The sequence below is a fragment of the Drosophila erecta genome, unplaced genomic scaffold (assembly GCF_003286155.1).
Source record: "Drosophila erecta strain 14021-0224.00,06,07 unplaced genomic scaffold, DereRS2 tig00000021-arrow-pilon, whole genome shotgun sequence".
NCBI classification, from domain to species: Eukaryota; Metazoa; Arthropoda; class Insecta; order Diptera; family Drosophilidae; genus Drosophila; species Drosophila erecta.
In genome coordinates this window covers 3,479,765-3,494,151 of record NW_020825198.1, presented here as the reverse complement: position 1 = coordinate 3,494,151, position 14,387 = coordinate 3,479,765, and the positions used below count along the sequence as shown (strand labels likewise).

The window sequence follows — 14,387 nt, the reverse complement described above, 5'->3', positions numbered from 1 at the left end:
GGGGTTAGGCAAAGAAAGTTTTTGTTACATCTTTCAGAGGGTTGATTGAGGCAAAAGGATTAAAGACACACTGGAAAAAACGGAATAAAATGTTGCACGCAATAATCATAAATAACTAGCAGTTATGAATATATGTTTTCATATTTTTCTGTCCTGTCCCTATAAATTTCTATGAAATACGTACAACCTATCCTTGAACGCCCATCAATTGTATATGCTATTCTGAATCTTAATTTTTTCTTTGTGCAGCAAAAGGGCAAAAAACAAACAGATTTATAATGGTGGGGTTCAGGGTTCATGTCAAATCAATGTCAGAGCCTCCTTACGCAATTTGCTTACATGATGTCAGCGATTTCTTGGGCGGCACAGTAAGCATCTTAGGATATATGTATATATTTTAAGTGCAAATGTTTATTTGCATACGCACACATACATATAGGCACAGGCACTTGACAAATTCCAACAAATCTGTAAAAATTTGTCTTCTGTCAAGTGGAAATTACTCAAAGAGGGGGTTGAGGACATGCTTAGCATACTTAAAGGACGAGATGTGTTATATCATGGGCTCGTTAAGCGTCAAGCAAAACAAATCATAATCTGCGAGTCCTTCAAGAAGTGGAAGGCACTTCTTGCTTCTGGTTCTTGAAATATGACAACGCGTGCCATTTCACTGTTTACACACATCCCGAATTGCCTCCTTGCGGTCGTAAGGATACTTTTCCTTATAGCCCCCACCTCCCCACATTTCTCATCGTCTTATGCGGAGCTGCTCCCTGGAGCATATGAAGGGAAATCCTTACGCATGTGTGGGGCTGCGATTTGCTTGTTTGGACAACTTCTTGGCACTTGACAGATCTACAATAATATTTTCACATTTGCTGAAAAGTGCTGAAGAGTGAATTTATAGCATTGGGGCTTACAACTTCATATGCAATCCAAGTTTTCATTTAGCGAAATAACATTTTAATAAATATTTTAAGCAGCAAAATCTCCAAAATATTATAGCTTGTTTTTAATATCTAGATACTATTGCCGCTCCCTAAATCTGCAAGTATATTTGCTATTCTAAACATATCCCCAATCATCCATAATTTGATCACGTTTGTGGCTGTCATGGATATTTATACTATATTGCATGTAAATCAATTCATCGGCCATTTTTTCTAAACCGCCCGAAACACGCACCGCAAATTTTTGCTTTGGTGGTCGTTGGGGCTTATTGATGTGTAATAAACCCAATTGCATTTGCTTTGAATATATAAATAAATCATAAAAAAGAACGAAGGTTGCGCCATTTTTTTGTTAGATGATTGTTTTGTTGGACTCTCTTCCGTTTCCGCTTCCTTGCTGCCTTTATTTTGTTTCCGCTTTTGTCCATTTTTTTTTGCCCTACAGAACGTGCGTGGCATACTAATATGGACTAAATGTCAGGGGTTGGGGAGAAAATGGGCCGAGGAAAAATAGATACTAGGCACAGGACTTTCAGACAGCCCCTAGGCAACGCATACATTTGATTAATCAAACAAAAAGTGTTGAAAATGTTATTTTGCCAGCCTGGCAAATGGCGCATTTGGATTTTTATGTGCCACACTGATTTTTACGATATGCACACAGGCTCATCACAAAAAGCCACAAATTGATACCATTTTGGCTGTCCCAGCTCGAATGTAGCCATAAACTTGTCGAGACTAACATTTACAAAGCATAAAATCTACTTCGAGCCCAAATTTTCTATTTGTTCGATCAACCATAAAATTTGGGATGATTTCCTTGAGAACATGTCAAAGTGGACGAAAAGTGTCGACGCAATTGCTCGTTAGGCATGCCAAGTGCACACTGCGCGTCATAAATCTATGGACCAGTCCGGCAATTAGTCGAAGTATGCTGTGGTGTGGGGCACAAATTACAGAAGTGGCAAAAGAAAATGACTCTGGCCTTGCTGGAAAATTATAAAAAAAAGGAAAAGGACGAGGACGAGGGACAACTGGAAGGAAATGCTTCCAAACCGCTTTCGTAGCAGCTTCATTAACGCACATGTGTGTGGGTAGGCGGGCTTACACTGAACCAAAACTAATTGAAATGAATAATATGGAAACATAAATAATTATTTTTCAATCATTGCAAAAACGAATTAATTAACTCTGTGTTCTTTTGTATATAAGCTTAAAATTGGCAATCAAAGAAGGCATTCCTCTTTACATATATAAGTTTTTTATAAAACCTTTGTTTCCTGTGTAGTTGAGAGTGAGTAGATCGGTAGCCGGGGCCATAACGACGACTCGACTGGCAGTTTGTCGCTTAACATTTGGCAAACGTATTAAAACACCCCATCATTGCCTTAATTAAGAGCCATAAAAGCACATTTACTTATTGTTCGACTCTGTCTCGCTTCATTCTTCCCGTCTCCCTCTCTCACTCTCTCCCTGTCTCTCTCTGTGTCCGCTCTCCATCTCTCTCTACGGCTTTTTCCACGTCTCGTGGCACGTCTTTTTGATTATTTATCCCTGGGATCCCTTCGGTATAATGCCCCATGCCACCCACTACTTTGCGCCACCCACTTTGGCCATCCTCTTAGCGTCCATTTGTCGTGCTTAATTCATGGCTAAAGTTGGAATTAAGTGAATTTTACGTTCATTAACGTGCGAGGGTTGTGCTCTACGTGTGTGCGTGAGTGGGCGGAGGTGGGTGGTTTTGAGAGCCATGTTTTATGGCCCGTGGGTGGAGTGGTTGCGAGTAGTGAGTTGGTGCACAAATGGGCGCCATTCCAATGGCAATGCTAAATGGTGGTGGACTGTTGCTGATGGCGGACTACAGAATAGGCGGATAGGTGGAGGTTAAGCGGGCTTTTTGCGCCTCAGACAGTGTTGATAATTAGCCGAGCGTCTAATGCTGCACTAATAACGTAAATTTGTGGCACAGTTAACGGTGGGGATCGGCGGGGTTACGACCAAGGTAAAATTGTACGATCCGAGGTGGCAAATCAATGTCCAGTTTAGCTCGCCACAAATTTGGCAGACAGCTTTGATTTATTAGTGTCCCTGGAGAAATGTAAAATATATAATAAATGTGAAATATATATTTATTCAGTACTAAGATTCGATTTAGCAAGGAATTACAAATGGTTTTACTGCATCTGACCTAATATATCTGAATAATATTTAATAATAAAAACTAATAAATAAGCTGTTTCAGAAATGAAAGATTTTTCAATAACTGTAAGTTCTGAACCCTAATTAAGATACGAACTCACCCAAAACGACATGCAATCTGAAAAATGTTCTGTCTTTGCCCCACTTATGACTGCAACTAATTGGACTCACCCAACTTCCGAGTACCGAGCTACACATGTGAAAAGTTTGCGAGTGTCCTCGAAAACTTTCAAGTCCAGAGCTATCACAACCGACTAACTAGCCCCAAAATGTTGACCACTCTCCGGCACACACAGGAAGTGGAAATCTTTTGGCGAAAAAGAGTAAAATGTGCCGCAATGCTGCGAATTGCCTGTTAATTAGTCGCACTTAGAAAATAAACTGCAGTAATTAAGAGCAGAGGCAGACAAATAAAAAACTCCAGTGGCAAATTCAGCCAGGCAGCCAACGCCCCGAAAAACTAGTTGAAGTTTTCTCCCTTTTCCCCATTTTCCAGGCCATTTTCCTGCCCCCAGTGGAGTGAGCATTTTAATTTCGACGCTAGAATTCTAATTAACAAACAAATCCGGTAGAATACACAGCAGTCGAGAGTAAAAAATCCCCCAAGGAAATTGGGGGGAGGACAAGGAAAAGCAGCAGCGATGACAGCAAAAAAGTATGCTACATAAAAAAGGGGAAAGGAGTCGATAGGTGAGGAGAGAAGTGGAGTGGAGAGGAGAGAAGAGAAGTCGGGGAAATTGGGAGGGAAAACGCTGTGAGCCATGATCTCCCAATTTAATATTATAATTGCTACAATTATCATTCTCATGCCATTTACACAGCAATTGCACAAAAACAACCAGGGAAGGAAGTCGGAAAAAGAGCAGTGAAAAGCGAAAAGCAAAGGGAGGGTGGAAAGCGGATTCGGATATGTACGCCAAATTGAAGCAATTACCGGGAGTCCCCAGCCGGAAAACTCTATATAAAGCCGAGCCTAGACTCCTCCCACAAAAGTGAAGCTCTCTTTCTCGCTTGCGCAGGCGCCAAACGAACGGAGTAAGGGTAAGCGAGAAAGGGAGACAGTAGAAAGGGAAAGAGAAAAAGAGAGATGGCTTCTCCAACAAAAAAATATGTCTTAAGGGGAATTCCCCCAATGATGATGATGATGATGGCGTTGATTATATAGAATACAAAAATCGAGCAAAAAGTAAAGAATTGAGTGCATTTTTAAAATTTATTACCCAGCCAAAGGAAAGTTATTTCAAATGAAAGGGAAAACCATTTTTCGAAGGACATATCTTATTAGGCGCACGGTCGCTATCTAAAAAACCAACAAGAACAACAACAGCATTAATTGATTGTACATGGAGGATAATTGTTAAGTTTCTGTGGGCCCCAGCAATTGATTAGGAAATGTTTCTGCAGCTGTTATTATTAAATTAATTTGTCATCAAACAAAAGTCCCCACACACAGAAATCTGCATAAAAGCTCGCTATCCAACGTTGGGCTTACAAAAACATGACACGAAAATAATCACAAATGTTGTTGATAAATCCCCAGACATCAGCGGGAATTTGTTTGAATACGCTCCACGAAAATCGTGAGTGCATGGGGGCCATAGATTAGAAGTGCGTTCGTCATGTAAATGAGTCTTATCGCTTGCAATCGTACTAATTGAATTTAATAAATAGATAAAACATGGGCCATGCTGCTCGAACCGTTGGAAGGTCATGAACTAGTGGTTTACCCTGTAAAACTAATAATTAAATTGTATAGAAATTAAGATCACTCTTTGTATTTCCCTACTATTTTCTTTAAATAGAAATTTGGTGATAGCAAAGGTAGTTATAATCAGTATTTAATCAGCCACGCTAGAGTGTTATTTAATGTTACGTATATATAAGCCTATTATTAAATATCCTATGGTTATCCGACAGCTTATGCTAACTTTTCGCAGATTGCTTATACCTTAGTTGTTCCATTCATATCCCTTACAATTATGGGGCATTAAGTGTGACATTTTTACCCCACTTGTCCGGAATTCCGACAGCTGGCCACTCAACTACCCAACATGTCGTATGTACCAGCACCTCCCGAAATTGGGGCCATCCAAAAAATAATATGTGGGATCATCAAAAGTACAAAGTACAGTTAAGCAATAATCAATTGCTAAGCAATTGCTGCCATCATTTTGTTGTTGCTAAGCGATTCGAAGTTGTCATTTGATTTGTTGCTACCGTTGTTGTAGTTCTAGTCATTGGGTTTTCAACAGAAGTCAACACCAGAAAAGATAAAAGACAACAGCAGCATTGCAATGTGTAATTATCGTTGTCACTAATTAAAGTGGGATGACTAAAAGCAACAAACAGAGGCGAACCACACAATTTCGAGTCTTATCATCGGTGGCCAGGGGATTTTCAAGACACAGACTCGACGGAAAGCCAGAGCAGACAACCTGGCGAAGTGTTTGATAAATCCTAATCAGCTGAAATAATTGTTTCATTTTTTGGCAAGCGATAACTCTGTCGTTACTTATTAACCAGCTTGGTTATTGATAGGTGGAGAAGTTAATAAATGTCTAGGACTAACATGTTCTTAGAAAGTGCACCTGAAAAGAATTTACTAAATATTAAAAGTTAATGATCAATATTCACATTTTAATAAAATTTAAATCTTGGTACTACTGGGAAACATTATTTCTACAATTTATGCAATCTTGGAAATAATTTTAAACAATATCTTTTGTCAATGATATTGTATTTATAATTTAAACACAAACACTTTTTTTTACATAAGGGTAATTTATTTTTATGAAAAGAATTATTAAGAATTATCAAGATCTTTTATCATAAATTCTGTTGTTATTTCAAATTGAACTTAAGGCGCTAAAAGTTCTCAAAATCGATTAGGAAATCGACTAAAAATACCAAACTGTACTGTCGATTCTTCGATACGTGAAAAGATAAGAAATCGATATATCGATACCACCTACGGTTTTTGCATCGCAATTATTATTATTATTATTTTACAACAAAATGCGGAGCCAGCGGTTTCTATTTGTGGCCATTTTGGCCTGTTTTCTGGCGACCATCAAATGCACGCCCCTTAGGTGAGTACGAACGTTGGAAACTGAGATTTTATTGGAATCGTTTCTGGGATTTTGCCAACCAACAAAGCAACAAAACTTTATATCTTGGTGATCCGGGATATATAATCAAGTTCAAGGTTGACCCAGTAATCTTATTTTTTTGTAACAATGAACAAAGACTGCAGATAAGTTAAGCAAATGGCATCATGTTTCCCATTGCAGCGACATATCGGATTCGGATGAATCGACTTCGGTGGATGAGAAGGCACAGAAACGACCAGACGATTATAGTGAATTCGATGGTTTCCCCTTTCGGGACGATGATGAATCCCTGCTGGATTCGTCACGGGAGATGTCTGTCGAAGATCACAACTGGGATGTCCTGATTTTCACGCAACAATGGCCGGTGACCACATGCTATCATTGGCGCGAGGATAAACCCGACCAGGAGTGCAGTCTGCCCCAAAAGAAGGAGTTCTGGACCATCCACGGCATCTGGCCAACAAAACTGAACCAAATCGGCCCCAGTTTCTGCAATAACTCGGCCACCTTTGATCCAAACAAACTACATCCGATTGAGGATCAACTGGAGACCTTTTGGCCAGATCTCAAGGGAATGGACTCCACGGAGTGGCTTTGGAGACACGAGTGGCAGAAGCACGGAACTTGCGCCATGCTGGTGGAGGAACTGGACAGCGAACTCAAGTACTTCGAGCAGGGAATCACTTGGCGCGAGAAGTATATCATGTCGCGGATTTTAGACGCCTCTGACATCCACCCCGATTCCAATAACACGGTGGCAGCCATCTATAATGCGATAGTCAAGGCACTGGGCAAGAATCCATCCATCCATTGCCTGTACGATGGCAAACACGGCATCAGCTATCTTTCGGAGATTCGCCTTTGCTTCAGCAAATCCCTGGAGCTCATCGATTGCGATGGTGTCAAGCAGGGCGATGCAGTGCCCGTTGGTGTTCCCGGTGGCACTATCATTACCAATTGTCATATCGGTAGCCTTGTGCATTATCCCAGCTTGGTGCCACCGCTACAAAGAAAAAGCCATTGGAAGTTACCTCTCGTGAACGTCTACAAGTTGCTGCAATTTCTCATGTGGTTCACCTTGTAAACAGATCTTTGTGTAACCCAAGCTTGGAAGTATTTTGAGGAGCGCCTTAGGAGACTCATCGTTAACTCCAACATTATTTCATACTTCCACTGATTTGGTGAGCTGGAGATTCGGATCTTAGCAATCATAAACGAAGAAAAAACACTAATTTTTAAATACTTGCAAATCTAGTAAATTATAAACAAAAGATGTCATATTTTATATTATATACTTAAAAGGATCTACCAATTTATACAATCTATTGTTTGGTTATCCACCCGTAATTCAATAGGAATATTTAAATTGTACAAAACATCTTACAATTAATCAAGCTGTATTTGATTTCACACTTATTAGTTTATAGACTCCCTTTTGTTGACCTAAACTTTGTGTTGTTTCTATCTAAAGGTTAAAAGCATATACTTCCATTAAAAGACACTCATTATGTTTATATTTGATTTATCAAAGTTCATTTCAAATTCATAGATATTATATTTATGACTATTAACTGGTCTAAACTTTGTTTTTGACGATTACCTAATTGTTCTATTGAATTTGAGTTTAATTGAGCGTAAAACTGACCAAGCTGTCCAATCTGTATCTCTTACTAGGTACTAAGATCACATTTGTTTAATTAAAACACATCGTATTGATATTTTGGAATATTGAGTTGATATAATTAAATTTAGCATAACAGGTTATTGAATAGATGGATAGCTAAAGACTGTTGTCAAACAGATTACTGTAAAGGAGTAGTGATATTCTATTGCTGCTGCGTGGAGTTTCCATTGTATGTGGCCTTGTCCTTATCCTTTTCATCCTTCTTCGTATCCTGCAGTCGCCGAATGTTCGCGTCCCCATATTTTGGCGGCTTATAGCCACCGGGTCGCTGTTGGAATTCCTGGGACTGAGAGGAGGAAGCTTGGCTGGTATTATGAGCCGGAGGAGTACTTCCCGGACCCGGTTGATTTTGTGGAGTGGGCCTCTCCGCCGATCCGTCCGTCTGGGATGTTGAAGCCTCATCGTATTCGTAGCCTGGAGCTGGTGTAGGTCGCAGGGAGAACATTTCCATGTTGCGACGGGCAGCACTAAACGAGAAAGGAATTGTTATCAAAATATGAAAAATAAACCAAGAAGCAGTACTCACGCATCGCCCTGGTAAACATCCAGGTTGGCCTGTTGTCCTGGCCACCGTATATTGGCCATAAGCACGCTCAGTTTCTGGGTGAGCGGTCGGAGGCCCATCTTGTGAATGTAGTCGAAAGCCTTGGCCGCCGGTGTGAGCATAGCCCAAATGACGGTGGCCAGCATGGTCATTAGAGAGCCACCGCTTTGCACCACACGATTCACTTGCTCCTTGGTAAGCACCAGAACCACTGCATTGGGCACTAGGTTTAGCTCGCTCAAGGTCTTGATCTCGTCTTCCGTTTGGAACTCCCTTCGAGGGTAACTGGTAGCCAGGGTAAAATCACGCATATCGCTCGCCGCCAACAACTCGTTTCGCACGTAGACACGAACGGTGGCCAGCACCTCAGCGGCAGGAAAGGATTTGGTGCGCTGAATGCCACCGGGTAGTCGGATCTGCAGCCTCGCCTCGTCCACCGAACTCACCGAGGCATCTGTTGTGATCACATTGGAGGCAGCGGTGGCCGCCACCGAATTGGTCGTGCTGTTGATGTCCGGTGAATTAAATCGTTGTACCTGCTCTGCCCGATCGGCGGCTATCTGGGCACGTATGCGCTCCCTTGCCGCCAGCTCCTCCTGACGCTCACGTTTTATCTGCTCCTAAGGGATTAATAAAAACATGTAAAATCATCAATTTCTTTTATATATTTACTTGGAGTTATTTACCTGCATGTTCTTGAGCTCCTGCTCCTTGGTTCTTGCCTGCTGGCTCTGTGCCTCCTTTCCGTCCCGGCGACGCCTCAGCTCGTTTTCCTTCTCCATACGTTTTTCCTCCTCCACACGCTCCCTGCGCTTCTGCTCCAGAATGTTCCTGACTTCGGCCAACCTTTCCTCGGACTCGGTGTTTTCCTGGACTTCAAGCGGTCGCTGTGTTGCAACTGGGACAGCAGGTGTTATTAACGGCACAGACGGTATGAGATTATTGGTGGCAAAGTTCCGAGCAGCTGCACCAGATGTGGTAGCTGAAGCCTCAACTTTGCTGGCTGCTGCTCTCTTCTGATCCGCCAAAGCCGCGGGAGTAGCAGCCCCCGAATCTGATCCGGATTTTACTTCTAAACTGGAGGTGGATACTGCTGCAGGAATAGAAGCCAAGCTGGCTGCTACAGGAGAATTTGGAGGATTCGTCTTGGTTTCCACCATACCATCAGTATCCGAGTTTGAAGGTTCTTCAATCTTTTCTGGTGCTGAAATATGGAGAATTGCAATGTGAGTATCTTGTTTGTTTCGTTTTCGATTGCTAAAGTGAACTTTAGACTACCTGTTTGAACTGATTGGGACTCCCCAGTGCTTAAGCTGCTTGAGTTATCTGCTCCGGCGAGGTTTCTGACTGTATTGGGCTTTAGTGCCTCCGCAGATGTAGAGGCACTGGTGGCTACCACCGGTTGGGTTCGTTTACCGGCCAGGATCAGAACCTTGTCGATCTTTTCCGTGAGCTCCTCCACGCTGGCCGTAATCCCAGTGGCTATTTCCAGAGGTGTGCCCGTTTTGCCAATAAAGAACAGCGAGGGAATAGGCACGACTTTGTCTGAAAATCAAATAGGAATCATGAGATTTTGAGTCTCAATTAGCTAGCCAGAATGGTACGCACATAACGACATGAACTGCCCGTAGGCGGAGCTATTTCCCTGGACTTTGATGGAGACAAAGTCGGAGGTTTCCAGCCGGGAGCGCACCCGAGTATCATCCACGAACCGCTCCAATTTGTGGGACATTTCGTCCTGGCCTGAAAATCAGGTGAAATTTCGCAAGGATGACGTGGTGAAAATTGGCAATGGAGTTACTAATTACCCTCGATGAAGACCACGAAAACGGCGTCCTTGGCTTTGGATTCCGCCACGGCCTCCGCAATGTTGCCCGTGTGCCAGTTCATGTTTTGAATTGGAATTACGACTCGGTTCGGATACGGGTAATTTTGCCTGTTTTTGTTATTCCAGAAATATTTTTCTGCTGACAGCTGACTCCCGGGTATCGATATATCCATTTATCGATCAGTAGTCTTAAGATATTTTTTTTTAAATGTGAAAAAGAAACATTTTCTTTTATTTATCTGGTAGTAATGGACTTTTGTATATATTTTTTTAAACAATGTTTTAAATTACAACCTGATATCAAAAGGTCGATAACATAACTCGATAAAATCCTATTGCCGCCATTTTTAAATTAAGTTTTTGAATTCTTATTGTGAATTTTATAGACCATCAAACTAGCGAAACCAAAAAATCGCTTGAATGAAATAAAACTAATGAGGGTTTAGGTTTAGGGGCATACAATGAAACACTTGTTGTTATAAAATATCGCAGGCACATAGATTGTGTCTGGATGAAATATTACAATATATTATTAATCTCATTCTTTTTGGTATATAAAATAAACTTTTAATTATTTTAGTTCGATAGATAAGGTATAACTAAATGAAACAAAAGAAAATTCATGTTGTGTGCACGTGTTTGTATTAATGAATCTAATTTCATTTGCATAGTCTTAGATGAGGATCTTATACATATATTCAGGGAATGGGTAGCCGCACATCTTTTTGGTGTATATTGGACATATACTCTGTGTACTTCGAATGACTCCCAGTGTGATTAGAAGTTTGTCAGCTGGATTGCGTTGTTTGATCTTAGAATATGTGATGACTAGATCGCCAGATTAGATTCCTGTTCGCTGGAACTACCTGCAAGGATAATTAAGGTTAACAGAAGACTTCAAGGTAGCCTAAGGCATAGGTTACTTCCAGACCTGGCCAGGCCATCGCACTTACCCTCGTCAATGTCGGAATTCATGATGGAACTAGCCGGAGTCACGGAAATCTCGCTGCGCTCTACGTCCGGAAGTCGGGCCACACGTACAATGCATATCTTGGGCTTTGGTTTAAGCGGAAATGGACGGGAACTCGGAGTATTGGACGACTTGATGCGCTCCAAATTCACACGACACTTGCGAACCTGGTACTCCACCTCGCGCTCCACGCTTCGTTCGACCTGCACATTGAAGTAGGGGTGACGCGGGATCTTGACGACCATTTTTTTAGTCTTCGGCGACATGGCTTTGAGTACAAAATCGTTCAAAATTCCTTTTCAATGTAGCAAAAAGAGAAATGCAGTAATTGTCGTAGACGCCAAATTGGCAGTGTTATGAAACGTCGCAGGCAACCTCGAACTATCGATGATGGGCACTACACTACTCGAAAACGATGGAAGGTTTGAAGTCATATTGAAGGGATATTTTAAAACATGTGTAATATATAAATATAGCTTGGCAACCAAATAAAAATAGAATCATGGAAAAATTGGTTGACCGTTTTTTTTATATTTATTATTTTATATTTATTTATTACTTCGGATTTTTTGTACTATAACTGCAACTATTGCGTAGTGACGATTTATACCAAGGGTCGAACTATCGATAGTTTCCTATCGCGTAGCATTGTTTTTGTGTGTCATTGTAAATTTTTCGTATTCATAAATATACGAAAACTAAACTATTCATTTTTAGAAATCATCAAGCCAACGATATGAGTGAAGTACAGACCCTGATGGATATGGGTTTCCCTCGGGAACGTGTGTAAGTATCTATGACCATGGCCAACTTGTCACCGGCAAAATAAGTCACACTGCAAAAATCAAATTTGATTTAATCCTGAAATGTATTTCACAGGGAGTATGCACTGGAGGTGACCAGTAACAAGGGAGTAGAACCGGCAATGGAGTGGCTACTGGCCCACGTGGATGATCCCATACCATCCCGTCCAAGTGCCGGGGAATCCCCTGGTCCTGGAGCCCAGCCAGCTGCGGCTGTGGATTCCTCGGCCGGAGCAGCGTCCAGTAGCACCAGTGGCGCCGGTGAAACTTCTGCTCCGGTAGCCAAGTCGCTGAAATGCGACGAATGTGGCAAAGTTCTTAGAGATCACACCGAAGTGGAGTACCATGCCGCCAAAACCGGTCACAGCCAATTCTCCGAATCGGAGGAGGAAAAGAAGGCTCTCACCGAAGAGGAGAAGAAGGCCCAGCTGGCCCTCATCGAGGAGAAGCTCAAGCAGAAGCGCATCGAACGCGAGGAGCGCGAAAAAACCGAAGCACTGCAGCGGGAGAAGAATCGCATCAAGTCCGGCAAGGACATGACCGAGGCCAAGCGACGCATGGAGGAGCTGGAGATGAAGAAGATCGTTGAGCAGCGCAAGCGCGAAAAGGATGAGGAGAAGGCGGCCCGCGATCGGGTGAGGGCTCAAATCGAGGCGGACAAGGCAGCACGGAAGGCTAGGTGAGGAATAGCCCCAATCTATACAATTAATATTTCATTATAACTTATGCACCGCAGAGAACAAAAGGAATTGGGTAACACAGAGCCAGCTCCATCCGTGAGCTCCACCACAGTCTCATCGCCACCGGCTGGTGTGAAATCTCCGCCGCGAGACTACACCGAAACCCGCATCCAGGTGCGCCTGCAGGACGGCTCAACGCTCCAGGAAACTTTCAACGTCAAGGAGCAGCTGTCCGCCGTGCGTGTTTTCATCCAGATGAAGACTGGCATCGAGTCGCCCTTCTCCCTGATGACCACCTTTCCGCGCAAACTGTTCGCCGAGGACGATTACGAGAAGCCGCTGGAAGTGCTGGGCTTGGTTCCATCCGCCGTCATCACCATGACCAAGACGCCCGCATAAATCTGCCCTTCAAACTGGGAATAGGAAATCTGGAAATCTCCTACAAACTATGCAGAATGTTTAGAACTTAAATATAAAAGAAACGCGGCGCGATATTCCCCTCCCAAAAAAAGGTAAACATTTAATGTACGATTTTTTATATATATTAAACGCAAAAAACTAAAAAACGTAAAGTTGTAGATGATCTTTGAGGGCTATTCTCTAATTACTATGAAAATACGATTCTAAAACTTCCCAATAAAGTAATTTCATATGGGAGCCATACATTTATAATCTATGCTAATTTAACCCAAAGATTTCCTTTTCAAAAGGTAGCGCTTCTTGTATTTTTCTTAAATTACAATAGGATTCAATTTCTACAGCTAATGATTGGTACTGAAGTGCCTACATGAAGGGCTGCACAAAGCTCTTGATCTTTTTGACACTTCGCTCGGCGGGTCGAATTTTAAGGTGGTGCCCGAATATGGTGAATTCCATGTTGCCCACTTTCAGGCCAAAGACGCACTCGCTCTTGGGGATCGTGCGCAGCCGATGGTCCTTGCCGAGTAGTTTCAGCACATTCTTGGTGTCCATGACACAGATACCAGTTAAACCCTCCAGGGTGGAGCACTTGGACTGCAGCACCTTCAGCTTGGCACCGTGCAAGTCTAGTTTCACCAACTTCCGGCTGAACTCGTCGTAGCGTCCATCGTGCACCTGGAGCACCTGGTCACCTTTCCTTAGCTCCAGATGCTCGCGCACATAGCCCTGCCAGAGGTGGTGTAGTGGGAGCGCCTCTTCGTATTTCATCTGCTTGGTCGGAAGCGTATTCAAGCCCAGTGCCGCATATTCCCGGCGACTAAGTGTACTGGATTTGTGAGCGCGGCGTTTTCGAGAGTGCTGCTTCTTGATCTTGGTGCCCTCCAGCATGGTGATGTGGTCCGGGTTAATGTTCACATTGCAGCGCTGGTGCGGAATCACCAGGTCTGTGATGAATTCCTTTAAATCACTCGTCGCGTGCTCCATTTCCTTGTTATTTGGCTTTGTTTATTTGGCGAACAGCCGACGATGTATCGATAAGAGCGAGTCTCTATCGATGGGAGAAATGGCGATATATTTGAAAAAAAATGTTGATGCACACTCGTAATTTGGAATTTGTAAGAAAAACTGAAAAAATATTATTGCCTTTATTAATTTAAAACTGTTTGTATCTGGAATTTTTCATATGCAACGCCGCTATT

General features: G+C 42.4%; 5 protein-coding genes across 5 annotated transcripts; 2 read left to right on the top strand and 3 right to left on the bottom strand.

Annotated features, from left to right (window-relative positions):
* The first annotated feature begins 6,084 nt into the window (after positions 1 to 6,084).
* On the top strand, positions 6,085 to 7,830 carry LOC6543604 (ribonuclease Oy). The gene is made up of 2 exons (XM_001971354.3): positions 6,085 to 6,238; positions 6,440 to 7,830. The coding sequence occupies exons 1-2, from the start codon at positions 6,165 to 6,167 to the stop codon at positions 7,341 to 7,343; spliced, it is 978 nt and encodes a 325-aa protein (XP_001971390.1). The 5' UTR covers positions 6,085 to 6,164; the 3' UTR covers positions 7,344 to 7,830.
* A 145-nt stretch (positions 7,831 to 7,975) lies between these two features.
* On the bottom strand, positions 7,976 to 10,491 carry LOC6543603 (UBX domain-containing protein 4). Its single transcript, XM_001971353.3, has 6 exons — positions 10,296 to 10,491; positions 10,096 to 10,230; positions 9,766 to 10,032; positions 9,174 to 9,691; positions 8,470 to 9,107; positions 7,976 to 8,410 (listed from the first exon to the last, which is right to left on the bottom strand). Exons 1-6 carry the CDS (start codon positions 10,486 to 10,488, stop codon positions 8,086 to 8,088), a joined length of 2,076 nt encoding a protein of 691 aa, XP_001971389.2. The 5' UTR covers positions 10,489 to 10,491; the 3' UTR covers positions 7,976 to 8,085.
* Positions 10,492 to 10,934: 443 nt separating this feature from the next.
* On the bottom strand, positions 10,935 to 11,677 carry LOC6544163. Its single transcript, XM_001971352.3, has 2 exons — positions 11,269 to 11,677; positions 10,935 to 11,181 (listed from the first exon to the last, which is right to left on the bottom strand). The coding sequence occupies exons 1-2, from the start codon at positions 11,549 to 11,551 to the stop codon at positions 11,144 to 11,146; spliced, it is 321 nt and encodes a 106-aa protein (XP_001971388.1). The 5' UTR covers positions 11,552 to 11,677; the 3' UTR covers positions 10,935 to 11,143.
* Positions 11,678 to 11,963: 286 nt separating this feature from the next.
* Positions 11,964 to 13,340, top strand: LOC6544162 (UBX domain-containing protein 1). The gene is made up of 3 exons (XM_001971351.3): positions 11,964 to 12,071; positions 12,165 to 12,767; positions 12,825 to 13,340. The coding sequence occupies exons 1-3, from the start codon at positions 12,022 to 12,024 to the stop codon at positions 13,165 to 13,167; spliced, it is 996 nt and encodes a 331-aa protein (XP_001971387.1). The 5' UTR covers positions 11,964 to 12,021; the 3' UTR covers positions 13,168 to 13,340.
* Positions 13,341 to 13,360: 20 nt separating this feature from the next.
* On the bottom strand, positions 13,361 to 14,253 carry LOC6544161 (ribonuclease P protein subunit p29). The gene has a single exon (XM_001971350.3). It carries the CDS (start codon positions 14,170 to 14,172, stop codon positions 13,552 to 13,554), a length of 621 nt encoding a protein of 206 aa, XP_001971386.1. The 5' UTR covers positions 14,173 to 14,253; the 3' UTR covers positions 13,361 to 13,551.
* Positions 14,254 to 14,387: the final 134 nt, after the last annotated feature.

Bases quoted from the DNA above. Each gene is read 5' to 3' on its own strand.
- LOC6543604 (XM_001971354.3), top strand. From the start codon at position 6,165: ATGCGGAGCCAGCGGTTTCTATTTGTGGCCATTTTGGCCTGTTTTCTG. The intron at 6,239-6,439 runs GTGAGTACGAAC...TTCCCATTGCAG, and splicing joins ATCAAATGCACGCCCCTTAG to CGACATATCGGATTCGGATG.
- LOC6544163 (XM_001971352.3), bottom strand. From the start codon at position 11,551: ATGTCGCCGAAGACTAAAAAAATGGTCGTCAAGATCCCGCGTCACCCC. The intron at 11,182-11,268 runs GTAAGTGCGATG...TTATCCTTGCAG, and splicing joins GAATTCCGACATTGACGAGG to GTAGTTCCAGCGAACAGGAA.
- LOC6543603 (XM_001971353.3), bottom strand. From the start codon at position 10,488: ATGGATATATCGATACCCGGGAGTCAGCTGTCAGCAGAAAAATATTTC. The intron at 10,231-10,295 runs GTAATTAGTAAC...CCTGATTTTCAG, and splicing joins TTTCGTGGTCTTCATCGAGG to GCCAGGACGAAATGTCCCAC. The intron at 8,411-8,469 runs GTGAGTACTGCT...TTTCTCGTTTAG, and splicing joins GATGTTTACCAGGGCGATGC to TGCTGCCCGTCGCAACATGG.
- LOC6544162 (XM_001971351.3), top strand. From the start codon at position 12,022: ATGAGTGAAGTACAGACCCTGATGGATATGGGTTTCCCTCGGGAACGT. The intron at 12,072-12,164 runs GTAAGTATCTAT...TGTATTTCACAG, and splicing joins GGTTTCCCTCGGGAACGTGT to GGAGTATGCACTGGAGGTGA. The intron at 12,768-12,824 runs GTGAGGAATAGC...TATGCACCGCAG, and splicing joins AAGGCAGCACGGAAGGCTAG to AGAACAAAAGGAATTGGGTA.
- LOC6544161 (XM_001971350.3), bottom strand. From the start codon at position 14,172: ATGGAGCACGCGACGAGTGATTTAAAGGAATTCATCACAGACCTGGTG.